This window comes from Anopheles aquasalis, chromosome 2 (genome assembly GCF_943734665.1).
Source record: "Anopheles aquasalis chromosome 2, idAnoAquaMG_Q_19, whole genome shotgun sequence".
Lineage (NCBI taxonomy): Eukaryota > Metazoa > Arthropoda > Insecta > Diptera > Culicidae > Anopheles > Anopheles aquasalis.
In genome coordinates this window covers 4,830,001-4,845,000 of record NC_064877.1, presented here as the reverse complement: position 1 = coordinate 4,845,000, position 15,000 = coordinate 4,830,001, and the positions used below count along the sequence as shown (strand labels likewise).

Genomic DNA, 15,000 nt, shown 5'->3' with positions numbered 1-15,000 from the left:
CGCAAGTACACCGGTGGTTGACGTCACTTGAGGCAGCAGGTTTCACTTTCACGTTCATTGTTGTGCCCACAGGGAGTTTTCTAAATTTTCCGCTAGACGCAATATGATTAAACGAACCATTTGTCCCCGAGAGTGATCCTTGAGGGCACATGTCGCTCACAACCAGATTCTCCATAGTGAGTTCTTAAAGTAATTTTGAATTCAATGTCATCACGCTACACAGGATACGCACACACATTAGTGGCAACTGGTGTTTCAAGGCAAGGTCCTCACTGATCTGCAATCTGTAACGTTACCTAACCATGGCTACTGTGGCCATGGTCGTTTCTGAATTAGTAACAACATTAGAACCGGAACTAAAGCCACCAAACAACCATGGACCATAAAGTTCTTGATTATGATAAAAAACGCAACATAGGCATGCATAAATTGTCTCGCGAAAAAGAAAAGACTCCCGGTCTTTCTTCAGCAAGATCCGGAGATCCGGAGAGTGCCGGCGCCTCAAAGGAAATACCCGGTCGTGACTCATATTAACTATGCGCATTCCTGCGTGAGAATTCCCATTAGGAGGTGGAAAAAGGTTCCTGCTACTGTCAGGTGCAAGTTGAAAAAGGTGACAAAAAGCTCGTAAACTAAATTTTCGCCCCTTGACCGCGCCGGTGTCTGTCACGCTGCGCAAAACATTAGGCCCTTCGTGATGTATGTTCGAATCGTTAATCACAAAAAAAAACTTTTACAATAAGTTCAGCAACAGCAACATACATCGTTTGTTTAATGTGCTGTAAAGCAACAGAACCATGCCGCCATGTTACACCACGTCGTTTCCATGAGAAAATGGTTTCCGATTTCCAACGAACATAAGCACTAGCACCATTATGATTTGAGAAAAACGAACCGTAACATCCGCTAACACAGACGCACTTCAAAGTGAAATATGGTCGCAGGACCGTGGATAATAAAGGCGGGGGGCTTTCTGGCCGCTCGACGTCCATTAACTAAGTGCTGTTAACTTTCGCACACAAGTTGGGGGTTACCGGCTTACTAATTATTCACGATCGCGCTGTCAACGCGGCTGATCGCGAGGGAATGAAGTTAAATTGAACCGGGACGATAAGTTACAGATAGCGAAGAAGGAAACCAACAAAAAAGCGGAAATCTGCTGGACGGTCGAGAACCAAGGTAGGATGCCTGAGCGAGAGAGAGAGAGGGAGAAAGTTTTAATTATTTGGTAGCACCTCAACTGGAATGGACGGACTTCTTGGCGGTGAAAGTTTGTTTCATTTCTCCGGAAGGATGGATTCTAATTCACAAACTCTCGCATCAACCAGCTTTAAACGAGTTGCTTTCTATCTAACTCAATTACAGTACGTTTATTTTAGCACGAGCTGTCAGTGCGGTGGTCAGTGTGTTGGCTTCGAGTGTCCTTTTCATGGAACTGGTTCACTGGAGCTTGGCTAAACTTTTTTTCCTCCAACACGGACGATTCGTCGTCTAAAACACGGCGATGATAGTGCTTTCATATGATAACACACAACCTGGAATGGTGAAGTTGGTGGAACTAAAATGCATTCACGACATTCACTTAGCAAAAGTTCATTTTATAAATGTCGGACCTGATCGGAACGAGGAGAATAGTTGGTATGGAAATACGAGCTGCTGGATGGCATCATCTGTAGGTGTCGGTTGTGTTAAATATTCATTTTATTTGAAACCTGTCAAGCTTAATGCATGCTGCACAGAGATGAGATCTGGTCCAGCTGACCAGCGAAGCGAACCAACGACATTGCAATAGACACTCGACCTTCAAATTGCTTTTTTTTCTAAAAAGTAAACCAAAAGTCCATAGTACATTTCTCGGCACTACTCCAACGAACCTTGGTCTCGCGTTGGTTCTACTTGGGCTGAATTCTTCAAAAGTTATCAGCGCATAATAGCTATGCTGCTGTAATTCACTCTCTCTCTCTCTCTCTCTTTATCAAACTTCGCCACTCGTCTGTAGCCACGTTTTACCATTGCTTGTAACAAGTGCCAATATGTGAGTTCATAAAATTAACGAGCAAAAAAGCTGCAGTGACCTCCGACGACAACCGCCTCCGTCGAATTCCCGATCGAAGGCAAAACATCTTATGAATAAATGCGACGCTGCGTCGCCAGTCATGTTCAATGTCGGAATCGAGAGTCTTCAGTCGTTTTTCTTCACTTGTTCCTTCGACCAGAGAGGGCGCCCGGAGAGCGATAGCTGGCCACCCTCAGTAAACCGGCACTCAGCGATCGGACAGTGGATTTAGCAATTTCGCAAAAGCAACAAGCGTAAATCTGTAGCCCACTCCCTCCATCAAATATTCAGCTCCGCCCCATGGCAAATGGAGCTTTCGTTGATTGGGACATGGGGCTGAACATGGCACGGCACAATGGAACATTCCGAAACGAGATTGAACCTCGAATAATCGTGAGTCATGTGCATGAGCATGTAATCTTTTTGAAATACTTTATCCTACGTTTAAAATTTTCCCAAAGCGAATCGTGCCACCTTCAAAATCATGATGGCGACTTTAATGTTGCAGGTGAAAGCAAAGAATTTCCATTTCTCATGTCATGATCCCCCATGAGATGGGATGCAACTTAACAAGCGATTCGTACAATGTAAACCACACATGTTCTGCCCACACTAACTGTTTCCATTTATCACTCGGACAACATTTGCCGTTTACAGCGATTCGGGGATTCAAAAAGGCTGAATAAATTTGAATATCCTTATGCTACACTGTGCGGTCTGCATTTCACACCCAGCATTAACGAGCGCTGGTGGATGGGAAAATAAAAAAAAAAGCAATAATACCAGTCAAAGCTGAGAGCTGAGCAGTAACAACAAGTGGGCCGGAACACTTTTTCCCGAGAAATAAAGATTTCGGTGCGAGTCTCCTGGCTGCGGGTTGTTGTTTGTGCGCCTTGAACCATTCTTGATTTCCTTCTGTTTTTCTTCCTTTAAACATTCAGTGTTCGACCCGGTCACCATGTGTTTGTTTCTGTGCAATACAATGTTTGCATACGCAAACCAGTTGTACACGTCCTGGGAGGGGAAAAAATGAAATTTGCCAGATATTTTTTTGGGAATCCTGTTGATACAATGTACGCTCCAATATTCATGCCCGTGGAGTGTATTGGACCGTTAGTTCCGCTTAGACTTTCCAGCGGATACACATACACAATTATGCTCCATAAATGTTAACTCCATTAAAGATGAAGTCTTAAAATAACAACTTTCGCTAATCAAAACTGAAAAGAAAGAAACAATCAACATGTCTGCCAGACTCTCCGCCTTATTGGATGCGCGCTAGAACGAACCCGACGTCAAACCAAATAACACTTTGCCGTTTCGGTTTCTTTTTTTATCCTGGAAAAGAAGGATCCCTGTTGAAATGCTCACGTCGCGGATCGAAATTGGTGAGAAGTTTTATTTGAAGAACGTATCCGTTTACTCCTCCGACCACACTGGTTTCGTGAATATTTGATTAATACCCCCAGGAAGACCGATATAGGGAGAGAAAATCGATCGCGCAACGTATTGGATGCGATTCCATTTTTCAATATTTGCGTTGGTATAATGTGTACTTATGAAACAAAATTTTAAAAAATCCCACGCATCATCGTTAAAGACCTGTAATATTCAGCAACATTAACGCGAGACATGGCACACGTGAAAGTCGTGCTCGCATCGACGGAGCACAGCATGTGGGTAATGCTAAGCAGGTGGAGCATGCATTTTTGATGATTCTGTTTATGCTTCAAGTGTGTGTTTGGTTGGGGTATTTAGGGACAAAAGAATCGTTGAAGCTAAACCACGCTTTCCGGCGTACGATGTAGGGATACATTCGTTTCGACGGCAGCCAGAGCGTCAACTGAGCCAACGAAAGGGCATTGCACTCGAAGCTCAGTCGGTATTCGCAAGTATTATCGTTATCTCACAACAGCTTGCTGGAGAGCTTGCCCCTTTTATATCGCTTCGATTTGCTATGAAAATGTTACGACAGTACGGCATAAATATTATTACAATAGAGGAAACAGTCAATCGTGACCTCTTTTCGTTCTTCTTCGCAACTCCCACTGCCTGGTGACTGCGTTCGATACATGCAGACGGCGCCAGGCATGACTATCCGTCAGATGTTGGGGAAAGCACACTTCCCATCATGCTGCCAACACCTCCATGCGCCATGAAGCTGTCCGCCCCCAAAGATTCCTCAGACTAAAGGAACCATGGGACTTAGGGTGCAGCAGACATGACAGCCCTTGGATGGAGTTGACTACTCAGAAGCTCAAGCGCATGGCATCTGCCTTAAGGTTTTACGCCTTGTTCACTTCATTGATGCTTCTACGAACTTTGAAAAGGTCACTAAACGATCCGGATCCCGTCTTGTGGAGCATATTAGCTCTTAGCGCTTTCCACCGAAATGGCGTCGCTAGGAAAAAGTCCTGAGATATCCACCTGGTTTGGAAAACTCTTAATTTGTCCCAAAATAAATCCGTTGGACCATTCATCCTTCTACGAACGGAGAGCCAGCACGATATTTACGTAAATTAATTTATCTCGCGAAGCTCCCACACTATCGCAAACTCTCACAGTTAATGGTGGATTCCATTTCAGTAAAAAACAACAAATTACGCTCTTTAGCTCTTCTTGAGTGTATCTCCGAGACGATCGCATGTGCTAATGATAAAAATGATCCCGATAATGGTCGAAACTCGTCCGTAGCAGGCCCATTCCTTCTGCGGTTCATCAAGGAGGCATGAGAAATGTGCCAAAATCTTTTTTTATTCAGTGATTTAGAGCAAGCCATTTACATTCGCACGGAACTGATGTTGCATCAGGGCTTCCGGTATCAGAATCTTATAAATCGATAAAAAAAACCATAAAATTTACGATACTCTTAACGTAGCATCGGAGAAGGTACGGCGAGGAAATCTGAATGCCGACGCAAAGCTATTCCATGTCAGAAAACATTTCCTTCGAAGCATAATGGTTTACAGGAGCTTAACCAAAGTGGATTTTTCCACTTCGATACGAACGATGGTTTCGCTTCCATATCTCTCCATCCACTGCATATCTTCAGTGATAAGTTCAGCTTTAAAGGAAACAGATTGAAAATGGAAAGCACTTTATTCTACCTGCGGCCCACGGCCACGTCCACGGTGTATACTACCATGATCAAAAATAAACCGGAATTTTGAATTTATTCCGCGCGGGCTTATCAATTTTGAATTCTGTTTTTTTTATTATGTTGACGGCTCTATTAGTGATGTACATGCCAAGTTTCAGCTTTCCAGCTCTTCATTTACGTTTACAGCAGAGATTTGTTTGCATTAAGTTTTTACGTCATGGCGATTTTTAAAATTGATTCAAAACATGAACAACGTTAAAAATTAAATTGAGTGTTCCGACACATTACAAATGATACAAAAGTGTTATGATGACAATACTCTATCAAAAACACAGGTGTACCAGTGGTATGAACGCTTTAAAAGTGGTCGTGAGGCTGTTGAGGACGATTGTCGTCCTGGAAGGCCATTGACATCCAAAACTGACGAAAACGTCGATAAAATCCGAAAATTGTTGATCGAAAAGGGCAAATTAACGATAAGGGAGATAGCTGAGACCACCAACATATCATTTGAATCAATCCGCAAAAAAAAATCTGCCTTGGTGGGGTTACAACTCGTGGATTCTCCATGACGATAATGCGCCATCTCATAATGCGTTGATTTTTCGAGAGTTTCTCGTCAAAAACAACACCAATACCATTCAACAACCGGTCAATTAAGGTGGTCTCGTATCATGTGGCTTCTGGCTATTCAATTGACTCAAAAAATCACTACCAGGAACTTGTTTTGAGAGTGTGGAGACAATAAAGCATAAATCGCCGGAGCCACTAATGGTTATACCAAAAACCGAGTTCCAGAAAAGTTTTGAGGAGTGGATCAAACGCTGGCACAAGTGCATTGCATCCGACGGGGACTACTTTGAAAGGGACAATTTGAATTTTGAAGAAAACACAAGTACTTTTCTTTTTATGACCAAATTCCGGTTTATTTTTGATCATGGTAGTATGTATGTTAAGTTTGGTCATTAATTGTATGTTCTGTCTAATTTTAATCATTGCAAATGTTGGAATTGAAGATTTCTAAGTTATTTATCCATTCAAATTGCTATTTTAAAACCCCTGAAACTACGAAAAATCGGTAAAAATTTTACCGGTTACCTGGCGCCTCCATCATCGGATTTTCGGCACCAGAGCTACATAAATTCGTTTTCCCGGCCAGTTTTGGAATTGTTTTCACGTCTCTGGCCACGACAACCGGCACCGGTTGGGTTTGATGGGAGAAATCTAATTCAATAAAGCCATGCACCTCCAAGTTATGTGATGAAATGGACCCCGGACTGGTTGATACTTTCTTCTGCTGTCCGCATGCTAATATGCGCTTGAGAATTCTGATGTAGAGGCTTTTTCATTAAAACTCTCCTCGGAAAAAGGCGATCGAAAATAAAACTAGTTGCTGCCGACATTTAATAACAAAAAAACCGTTCCTGAAACCGTACAGCAGCTTATGCTGCCGCTCGGCCACATTGAAATCCGAGCGTACAACAGCCACTTGTTGGCTTCTCGAAGATGTTTTATCCTGCTTATCCTCGGAAGAAGGTGTCCTACGGTTAAAATCCAATTATGTAGTCACCAAAGTTTTGACCTTTCTCTGGTATTCCGTGCGCTTGACATGCTTGCAGAGCACCAGTTTCATGGCGTGTCCGTGCAACGTGGGCGACTCCGGTGAACCTTCGTATTTGAAGAAGATGATAATTTTCCTTTTTTTGTTTTCCCTCCTGGATTTTGTAGCAATTGATGAATTGTGTTTTTCCACGAAGTTCGCTTTGGCACGATACTGTTTGGATGGCGAAGCGTATTTCTTGATTCTTAACTTAGGCAGACTTCACAAAGGAAGAGGTGAAAATGCTACTATGTAGCTACCGCTACGGGGTCTAAAGTCAATTCCGGGTCTGAAAGGATGCTGTAAACTCGTGCCTAAATGTGAAAGGAATTCTCTGCGGTATAAAAAAAACGCTGTTCGTGACTTTCTTCGAATAGAAATTTTCAATCTACCTCTTCTTGTCTCACTTCTTGAGCGAACCCCATTTATTTCATGCATCATTATTAGGTTGCCCACCCGTGATCTTTCGTTCGTTTTTCGCCGTGTTTCCGTCGTGGAATCAGGAAAGAGGGCTCGGTGCCATAGTTTGGGATCCTTTTCTTTATAAAATGATAGGAGAAGTGACAATGAAAAGCTGTTTTTGAACAGGCTTTTCCCACTCAACCAACTATGGTATTCTCGCTTGATCAAGAGTTTTTGAGCATCTCACGAAGGAGCACCTTCCACAAACTTTCGGAAGCCAACTTCCTCTAAGGCATGTTTTTTAAGGCATGGCAGGCAGACATCATTCCCCCGGGAGGCAACTCGTTTAATGTTCACCATAACTCACTCGCGACAAACGCAATGGCTAGAGCACAAACGAGTTTTTCGGTATTAAATTTCACTCGGCCGAACTATCGGGATTATTTTCCTTTCCTTGGTATTCGCGGTGGGCATTCTTTAGGTTTTCTTACCTGGTTTTAGGGAAAAGCCAGAATAGCTGACTGGCTTCCCCTCGCAACTGGCGGTAGAGTAAGTTTTGTAATTCGCTTTGGTTCGCTAATTTTCAACCGACGCTCTGTTTATCATTAAGCGCTCCAAGCAAATTCTACGTTCCAGTTCTACCTGGTAAGTGAAAGAAAAAAGTAAGGAAAGAAAGTCAATTAAAACTAGGTTTAGATTAGTTTGCTTGTAATGAAAGTTGTGTGTTACATTCATCACTGCTACAAATCTTTTGCTAGCGCACTGAAAGAAACATAATTTAATGCTCTAATTTCAAAAAATTAGGGAAAAATATCTTAGTAGAACAACGGAAACTTCTTCGGATAAAACATAAGCTTACAAAATCGGTTCTGTGTTGAAAAATATTCTGACGATCCTCTTCCAACGATGCCATACCATAAATTTGAGGTTTTACTTTTTCTTTTTACGCTGGCCTTTTTGTTAGTTCCCCCCCTTCATCCATGACATTTTATCGAGTTCAAACATACGCTCGAGCACTGGCTGGTACAAATGCATCGTACTCCCGATTGGAAATAAATTGAATTCCACCACTCTAAGCTTCCACCACTGAACCGTGGCGTTTTGCTCCTTGCATTTGCTCCTCTATGCCGGTCTCTGCGCAATTTGTGGACACATACCTATCGTGTGCCCTTCAAATTCGCTTACGCGAACCAATCTCAAATCCTTGCACCGCATCACAACTTTTACTAACCGAGCACTCTGTGTCTGGTGATTTGTAGCACAACGAGATGGTATTTAGGAAACAGACGAAAAAGAGAATCGAAATCCCATCGACCGTTTGCGGGTCAACGGCTATCATCCACACGCCATGCGCCGAACAAATTATCATAAAACTCATTAAATGCTAAGCTGCACTCGACGGCAAATATTGACCAGCATCCATTAGAAGAGAGTAGGGAGCGAGATTTTGTCGTGGAAGTCGTGATCGTCGTTGAAATAAATACAGTTTAAATGGTGTCCGTCAAGTGGCTGTTTGCAAACATAAATATCAAGTTCTGGGCGGACGTGCGGACATAAAACATAAGTAACGTTGCTGGCTCCTAATTCGCTCAGCAAAATGCACAACAACTGAAGAAGAACTGAACGGAAACCACGATAATCGCCCCGTCGCCGACAGAAGAACAAAATAAAAATGAAAGGAAATCTTCGTCACCTGCGACCATCGCGATGGACAGCGTGGGGATGCATCTGGTCTACCAACAAATAGCCGTTAGCCATAGTAGGTCCGGGGGTCCCCCCTAGGTTAGACCAGATTTAAAGCACGAATATTGATCACGTTCGCAGATACAGCTCCATCATCTCCGGCCGCTGTTCAACAGGAAATTGGCCGAAATTCATTCGATCTGGCCACTTGCCAGTCGTACCCGAAAAGGGAAGCATTTTTAAACTTTTTGCCACCAGCTTTAAAGGAGTTCCGAATAATAAAAAACAACACGAAACGAAAGTGGCTCACTGGTAGCATAAGTGTTTCTCTTTCGAATTCAACGACCGTGACAGTTTCGCGACACGGCCCACTGACTATGACCACGAAACATAATCCATCAAAATGTGTCCTTTTGTTTAAAACGGCGAAGGTTGCCGGAAAGAAAACAGATCCAACCAGCTAAAAAGGTTCTTATCCGCATCCTTAGCTTCGCACTCGGCACTCGGCTCAACGTTAAACGACGCTTTAGCCGTTTATTTGTAGCTCACTGGTCTGCTGGTTAGGGAGGAACGTGCTAATGCCACTTCCTAGTCACCACCGGTCATGGCGTCACCGAACCTTTTCCTAATTAATGTACCTAACACGCCCAAGAGAAGCGTTGCAAACGAGATAAATGATTTTTTTTCTGCGAATTTGGCTTTTTGTCACGTTCCTGGCCTTCCACCGCCCGCGGGATGATAGCTTATCGGCATTTGGTAAAGCTATTTTTTCTCTTTTTTTGTATGCCCCATCACTTCTTCTCGCTTACAGCAGAGGACCAACTAAAAGCTGTAAACGGATTAATTTGTTTCAGCGATAAGCAAACTCATAGAGCCAAGCTTGTGGTCGGTATAGACAGACAAGTGGAAATTTATTAGGAGAATTTTTTATCCAAAGTTGTTTATTCGGTATTCTACTTTAACTACTTTTCTTCATCAAACATCAATAGATCACTGATGGGCCTTGGCTACGCTTATCTCTATTATCATGCTAATAACTTTCGTATAACCTTCTCTCTCATGCATTTATATCACCTTTCGACGTTTAAACCGATCATCGGTCTTAACTTCGGAATTCCCTTGCTTCACCTCCTGCACGAACGATAGTGTGGCTTGGTGTGATGCTTCTAAAACTTGAACTGTTAGAAGCAGTCCTTGAGACGAAACATGCTGCTCGATGGAGGATCTTTACGGTCCCGTGCAAAGAGAGCAAGATGCTCACTTTTTTCCTTCATTCACCAGCAAATTGACGCTGAAAGAAGCAGTTTCTAAGTTGTAGGGAACTCTCGGGATCCGTTTTTCTCACTCAGAAGTCACTGTAGAAGTTCAACTTTCAAGAAAAGTTCAGCGTTTGCTCGACGTATGCTAGCAACGGAAAAAATGAAGCATTGCAGGTGCGGTGGCAGCTTCCGGTGAATTGGACACCATTCACAGAAAGTCTAGTTTGACGGCACATTAATTTTGAATTGTCCAGTGTTGGGCCTGTGCTTTTCGCTCTTGGGCCCTAATGCAAAAATGGTGCTTTAACAATACCAAGCAATCTCAGTTATTTCGTTTGCGCACGAAGGATGGCAGAAAAAGTCGAAATCAAATCAGGCCAGTAGAGCGAACATTCTTTTCAATTCATGATGGTCCAACGACAGCGCCATATAGAATCTCTGTTCCGGGTTTGGCTTCAAATGATTGTCGCTTTGTGTCGACTGGTCGAAAAATATTTAAATACCAAACGTATTCCATCGTCAATCGTGAAGGATATGACCAACAGAGCAATACGGAGCCCATTTCAGTAAAAATAGCAAAGCCAATAGAGTGAGCTGAGTGAGTCGCCTCACTTTGCGTTGATTTATTCGATCGTTGAAGTGCTATCGACAATTTTTCCCAGAATTGTACCCATATCGAAATAAGAAATTCGAGATAACGGAATGGGGGACACGTGTGTTCTTCTTGCGTTGCTTGTTGTACAACAGCTACTACCGTAGAAAGCCACCATAGCCTTTGATGTTATCATGCTCAACGTGTTCAAACAAATTGAAGATGCAGCATTAAACCGGAACTCGAACGAGATGCCCTTTCAATGCTCTGGAATTCAGTTCTGTAAAATAACCCGACATCCCTTTATAGCTGATGGTAAGCATTGCAAGGTGTGCTTCCTTGGCAATACGAATCAAAGAGAAAAGTTGTTCGGACCTCATAACAACCATGGCACAACAACTGAACAAATCCCAAGAAAACACCTAAACTATTCATAGTCACACGTAACGGGTTTAAAACTAGTGCACAATTGGAAAACTTTACCAAATTTAACAGGCACTGGTGCTTGAAAGCTTGAAATGAATTTTTAGAAGTGTATTTCATAATTCTTGGTGTTTTACGATTCCGACTAGCTAGCCACTAGTCCTCCCCTAACAGCATTTCTTGCATTTTCGCAATCAAATCAAATGATTACGACTACTGAAGAACTCAAACAAGGGAATTGTTAGCAAATGTTACCCAACAAGAACCGCTGTTTGTGTCTTTTGTGCGATTTACAGTTGATTGAACGTTGCTGCCATTGATCGATCGCCCTGATTCGCTTTCAAATGGACAAGGATTTCATGTCCCACCGGACACAACAAAGAGAGCAGCAAAAAATCAATGCCTAAATACTGGCTCTTTCCAGGCGTCAAAGCACACCCACCGACCGCCGAGCGATGAAATTCACAACTCCAACGTTCCAAGAGCATTCCATGGTACGTGTCCGCCTCCGGTGTGCCCGAAGGAATTTGCAAAGGGATGGCCGTTGGCGGACAAAAGCCAAATAAATAAATCAACGACATCCAACGCTTCGCGTTTGATTGTGACCTCTCGTTTGTCCCTGGTCCCAAGGTCCCGCCAAGGTACGCGATGGTGTGCTTTCTTCGGCCTTCGCTCGATTCCGGACACGCTCGATACTGAAGGACACAACGGTATAGAACCACGCTTTCCGGTGATGCTTCACTGAAGGTCGTTGTGAACACCAAATGATCTCGAGACAGCCCGTCGAGATCGAGTGATGAATACAGACAATGATTGTGACCATAACAACATCAAACAGATGCAGACAGTGTCCTGAAATCGTGAGCAATGCGCCACCACAAGGATAAACTTTTCCCAAGCGGAACACGCGGCACGGAACCGTAGTCAATATTTGCGGGAGTTTTGTTCGATCTTTTTTCCATGGCCAGACCCCCGCCGCCGCCAGTAGAGAGCCGGTCTTATGAAGCATGTTAAAGGTGCTCTCCGGTGTGCTCCTTTCTACATTCTTTTGGGTCGAATTAGTTAGTCTGCGTAAAGGCCCGATGGATCGTTACGGCCAGATGAGGGCCATAGTGTACCCAAAAAGTAAATGTTGTGTAATTTTCGCTTGTCCTTCATTCTTTTTCCTGCTCTTCGCACTCTTTCTTTCGCTTTCCTCTGTTTATCTGGCTAATTTCAATTTAAAAATGCAATTCCGAGCTTCCGTTAAGGTTTCCTATTAGGGAGTTAGTGACAGAGTCAAATGGACAGAAAATTATGATTTTTTTTTAACATATATAAGGACGGACGAGCCGTATCTAAATGTAACTTATGATTAGGATTTTGTTAAAAAAAAATTCTGCAATTCAAAGTTCCGACGAAAAAGTACACTCTGCAGGATGGTCACTTTCTCTGTTCGTGCCATAACCAGAGCAGATTGAATTGAACCCACGCTTGAATTAAATTTGCATTAAGGGCTACAACCCCCTGTCGTCCCTGGGGAGATTACAGATTGTTGGCTGTCTACGTCGAACGCACGTTGCAGACTGTACTTCGTTTTAATCTCATCGCCGCAACGAAACCAATACCGCATTAATTAGATTTGAAGAAGGGTTTTGTCTCCTTCTTTCCCTGGCAGCTGATACCGATACTGCATGATTGCAGGGTGCACCCACTAGAAACATTGGTAATCGAACACCTTGGTTTGGCACTTTCAACCACTGGATTGGTCTGTGTGAGCTTCTTCATTCTGGCAGAGGACGAAAATCAAAGCAAGGGTCAGGGTCAGAGGGTGCAGATGTAACCACACATGCCCATAAAACCACAGGGAACGGTCTGCACGATTTGCGGGAGAAACGTGTTCGGTCATTCAATACAGGCCTGTATCAGCATCCGTTGCGCAGCATGTTGGATGATAAATAATGTTCGATGTCAGGATATGGTGACCTCCTCCCGCACTTCCTCCCTTTGACGACATTATGCCTGGCACCGTACAGCTCCCGATACTGCAAGATGTTTACAATCAACGCGTCCCAGGCTGAGTAAAAAGCCATTCATTGTCCGAGAACTATTGAATTTCCCAACACTTGAACCACGCGGGCACCCCCTCTGTCGGTCACAGCACAGGACTAGTTGTTTATGTTTGCTCGGTACCTTCCGGTACGTGTGTCCTTCCTGTCCATTGAGCATTTCAGTGAACGGAGGGAAAAAGCGAGAAGAATAGCCTGCACAAGCGTCACCAGCTGGAGCAGCGAGGCTTCGGCACTTCTGCCTTTCTTCTACGAATGGCATTCAACCGAAGCTTGGGCAAAGTAGCAGACAAGGGTATGCTTACGGTTCAATTAATTCCATTCCAATTAAGAGTCGAATCGGTACCGCAGGCATCATCTTGCGTGAAGGCGCACAGTACGTGCGAACCATATGAGAAACGTGCTTAATATGCATGACAAAACATCAGCAGAAAAAACGGGAACATTCGTCAATAAACCAAAGGGGAAAAAACAACGTTGAAAAGTATTCAATTTCTCAACCCAGAAACACGTTCCCCGGTGGCACTAAGTTTGGCAGCAACGATGGAGCCTTTCAGGATTTTTCAATTTACAGCAGATAGAACCGTCGCCCACGTGTTCCTTCTCCCGTATTCATCCGAACCATGCGTTAGAGGTAGCTCAGTACCAGAAGCACCGCCGGGAAGTGTGTATTCGCGAAAGAGTCAAATTAAACGGATAGAGAGGAAAATCTACATAATCGAGTTCGAATGGCTGTCACAAGAAGTCAGTACGCACCAGACGGTGGAGGCGCACATAACGATAACAATCACGAGCAAACCACCAGGGAGCCAGCAAAGTGCACAGTAAGGGAAGGAGGCACAAAATAGGATACGGCCGAAGGACATCCATTCGCCCCCTTCCGGGAGCGTAGGGTAAACCGTCATGAGAATACGAGACTCTTCGGGACCACCATGGCGGTCTTCGTCTTTTGCATCCATTATATTTAATGTCGTTTCATCCTTCACGCTGTGCTGCTCCCCATTGAAGCCCTATAACGAAGATATGCTTGTTGTGATTTATCCCCCCAAATACGGTTTCCCTGGCACGCCCTACTAGCATCTGTCGCTCCTGGTGGCCGGATGCTACTAAATGTAGTAGTAGATCGGTTTAAGTAGTGAGCGATGTGAGTGCTTTCGTCACTCATTTGGTGGTGAATTTCTCCTTCGCGTTCGAAAAAGGGAGGGAAAATTACATCGACAGCAACTATTCTCCTCTACGTTTCTTACTTGCACTTGAAAAATTGTATATAAGTTAATTTGTTTCATTCATATGTTTGCAGAGCAAAAGAAAAATGAATTAATGATACGCGACCACGTGGGTCACAATTAAACCACAACTCAACCTGCCTTCACTCTAACTGCGACAGTTAATTGAATAATTGTCTAAAGATTTTAAACCAATCAAAAAGCTATAGCAGCCGGGATGTCGTCGTTATGCACAAACTCATATCACGAGCGCACTGTATCATACGCCGTTGCTTCCGTACATGCTGCTGGTGCCTGCCGAGAGAAGAGCGCGAGATGATTATTGATGTTTACACACGCGGTACGGATTGCATTACGTTTCGGTCCGTCTGTAACGGACGTCAGGCCGCCTGTATAGCCACGCTATCTGCTTCTCCGATCGATCGATGCCATTGCCAGAGGCAAACTCCTTTATTATTTTTCGAATGTGCCGACGAACCCATATCATCGTTGGACGCGCCATCGACTGTAGCCAAGTATTCCGCTGCTGACCGTTCGTGGTTAACGATGGACAATAGTAAGTAGGATTGACCGCGCTCTTTGTTTCTGCAACCTAAACGAATCATTACAAT

The 15,000-nt window shown here is 43.7% G+C and overlaps 1 protein-coding gene across 2 annotated transcripts in view; it reads left to right on the top strand.

Moving 5' to 3' along the window:
• The first annotated feature begins 14,790 nt into the window (after positions 1 to 14,790).
• Positions 14,791 to 15,000, top strand: part of LOC126579981 (uncharacterized) — a 1,100-nt gene continuing 890 nt past the window's right edge. Inside the window, exon 1 of one of the 2 annotated variants that reach the window (XM_050243800.1) lies at positions 14,791 to 14,945. In XM_050243800.1, coding sequence (XP_050099757.1) covers positions 14,936 to 14,945 — 10 coding nt within the window. In that variant the 5' untranslated portion in view covers positions 14,791 to 14,935. The remainder of the gene's footprint in view (positions 14,946 to 15,000) is intronic. The other variant, XM_050243808.1, reaches the window with a different exon arrangement.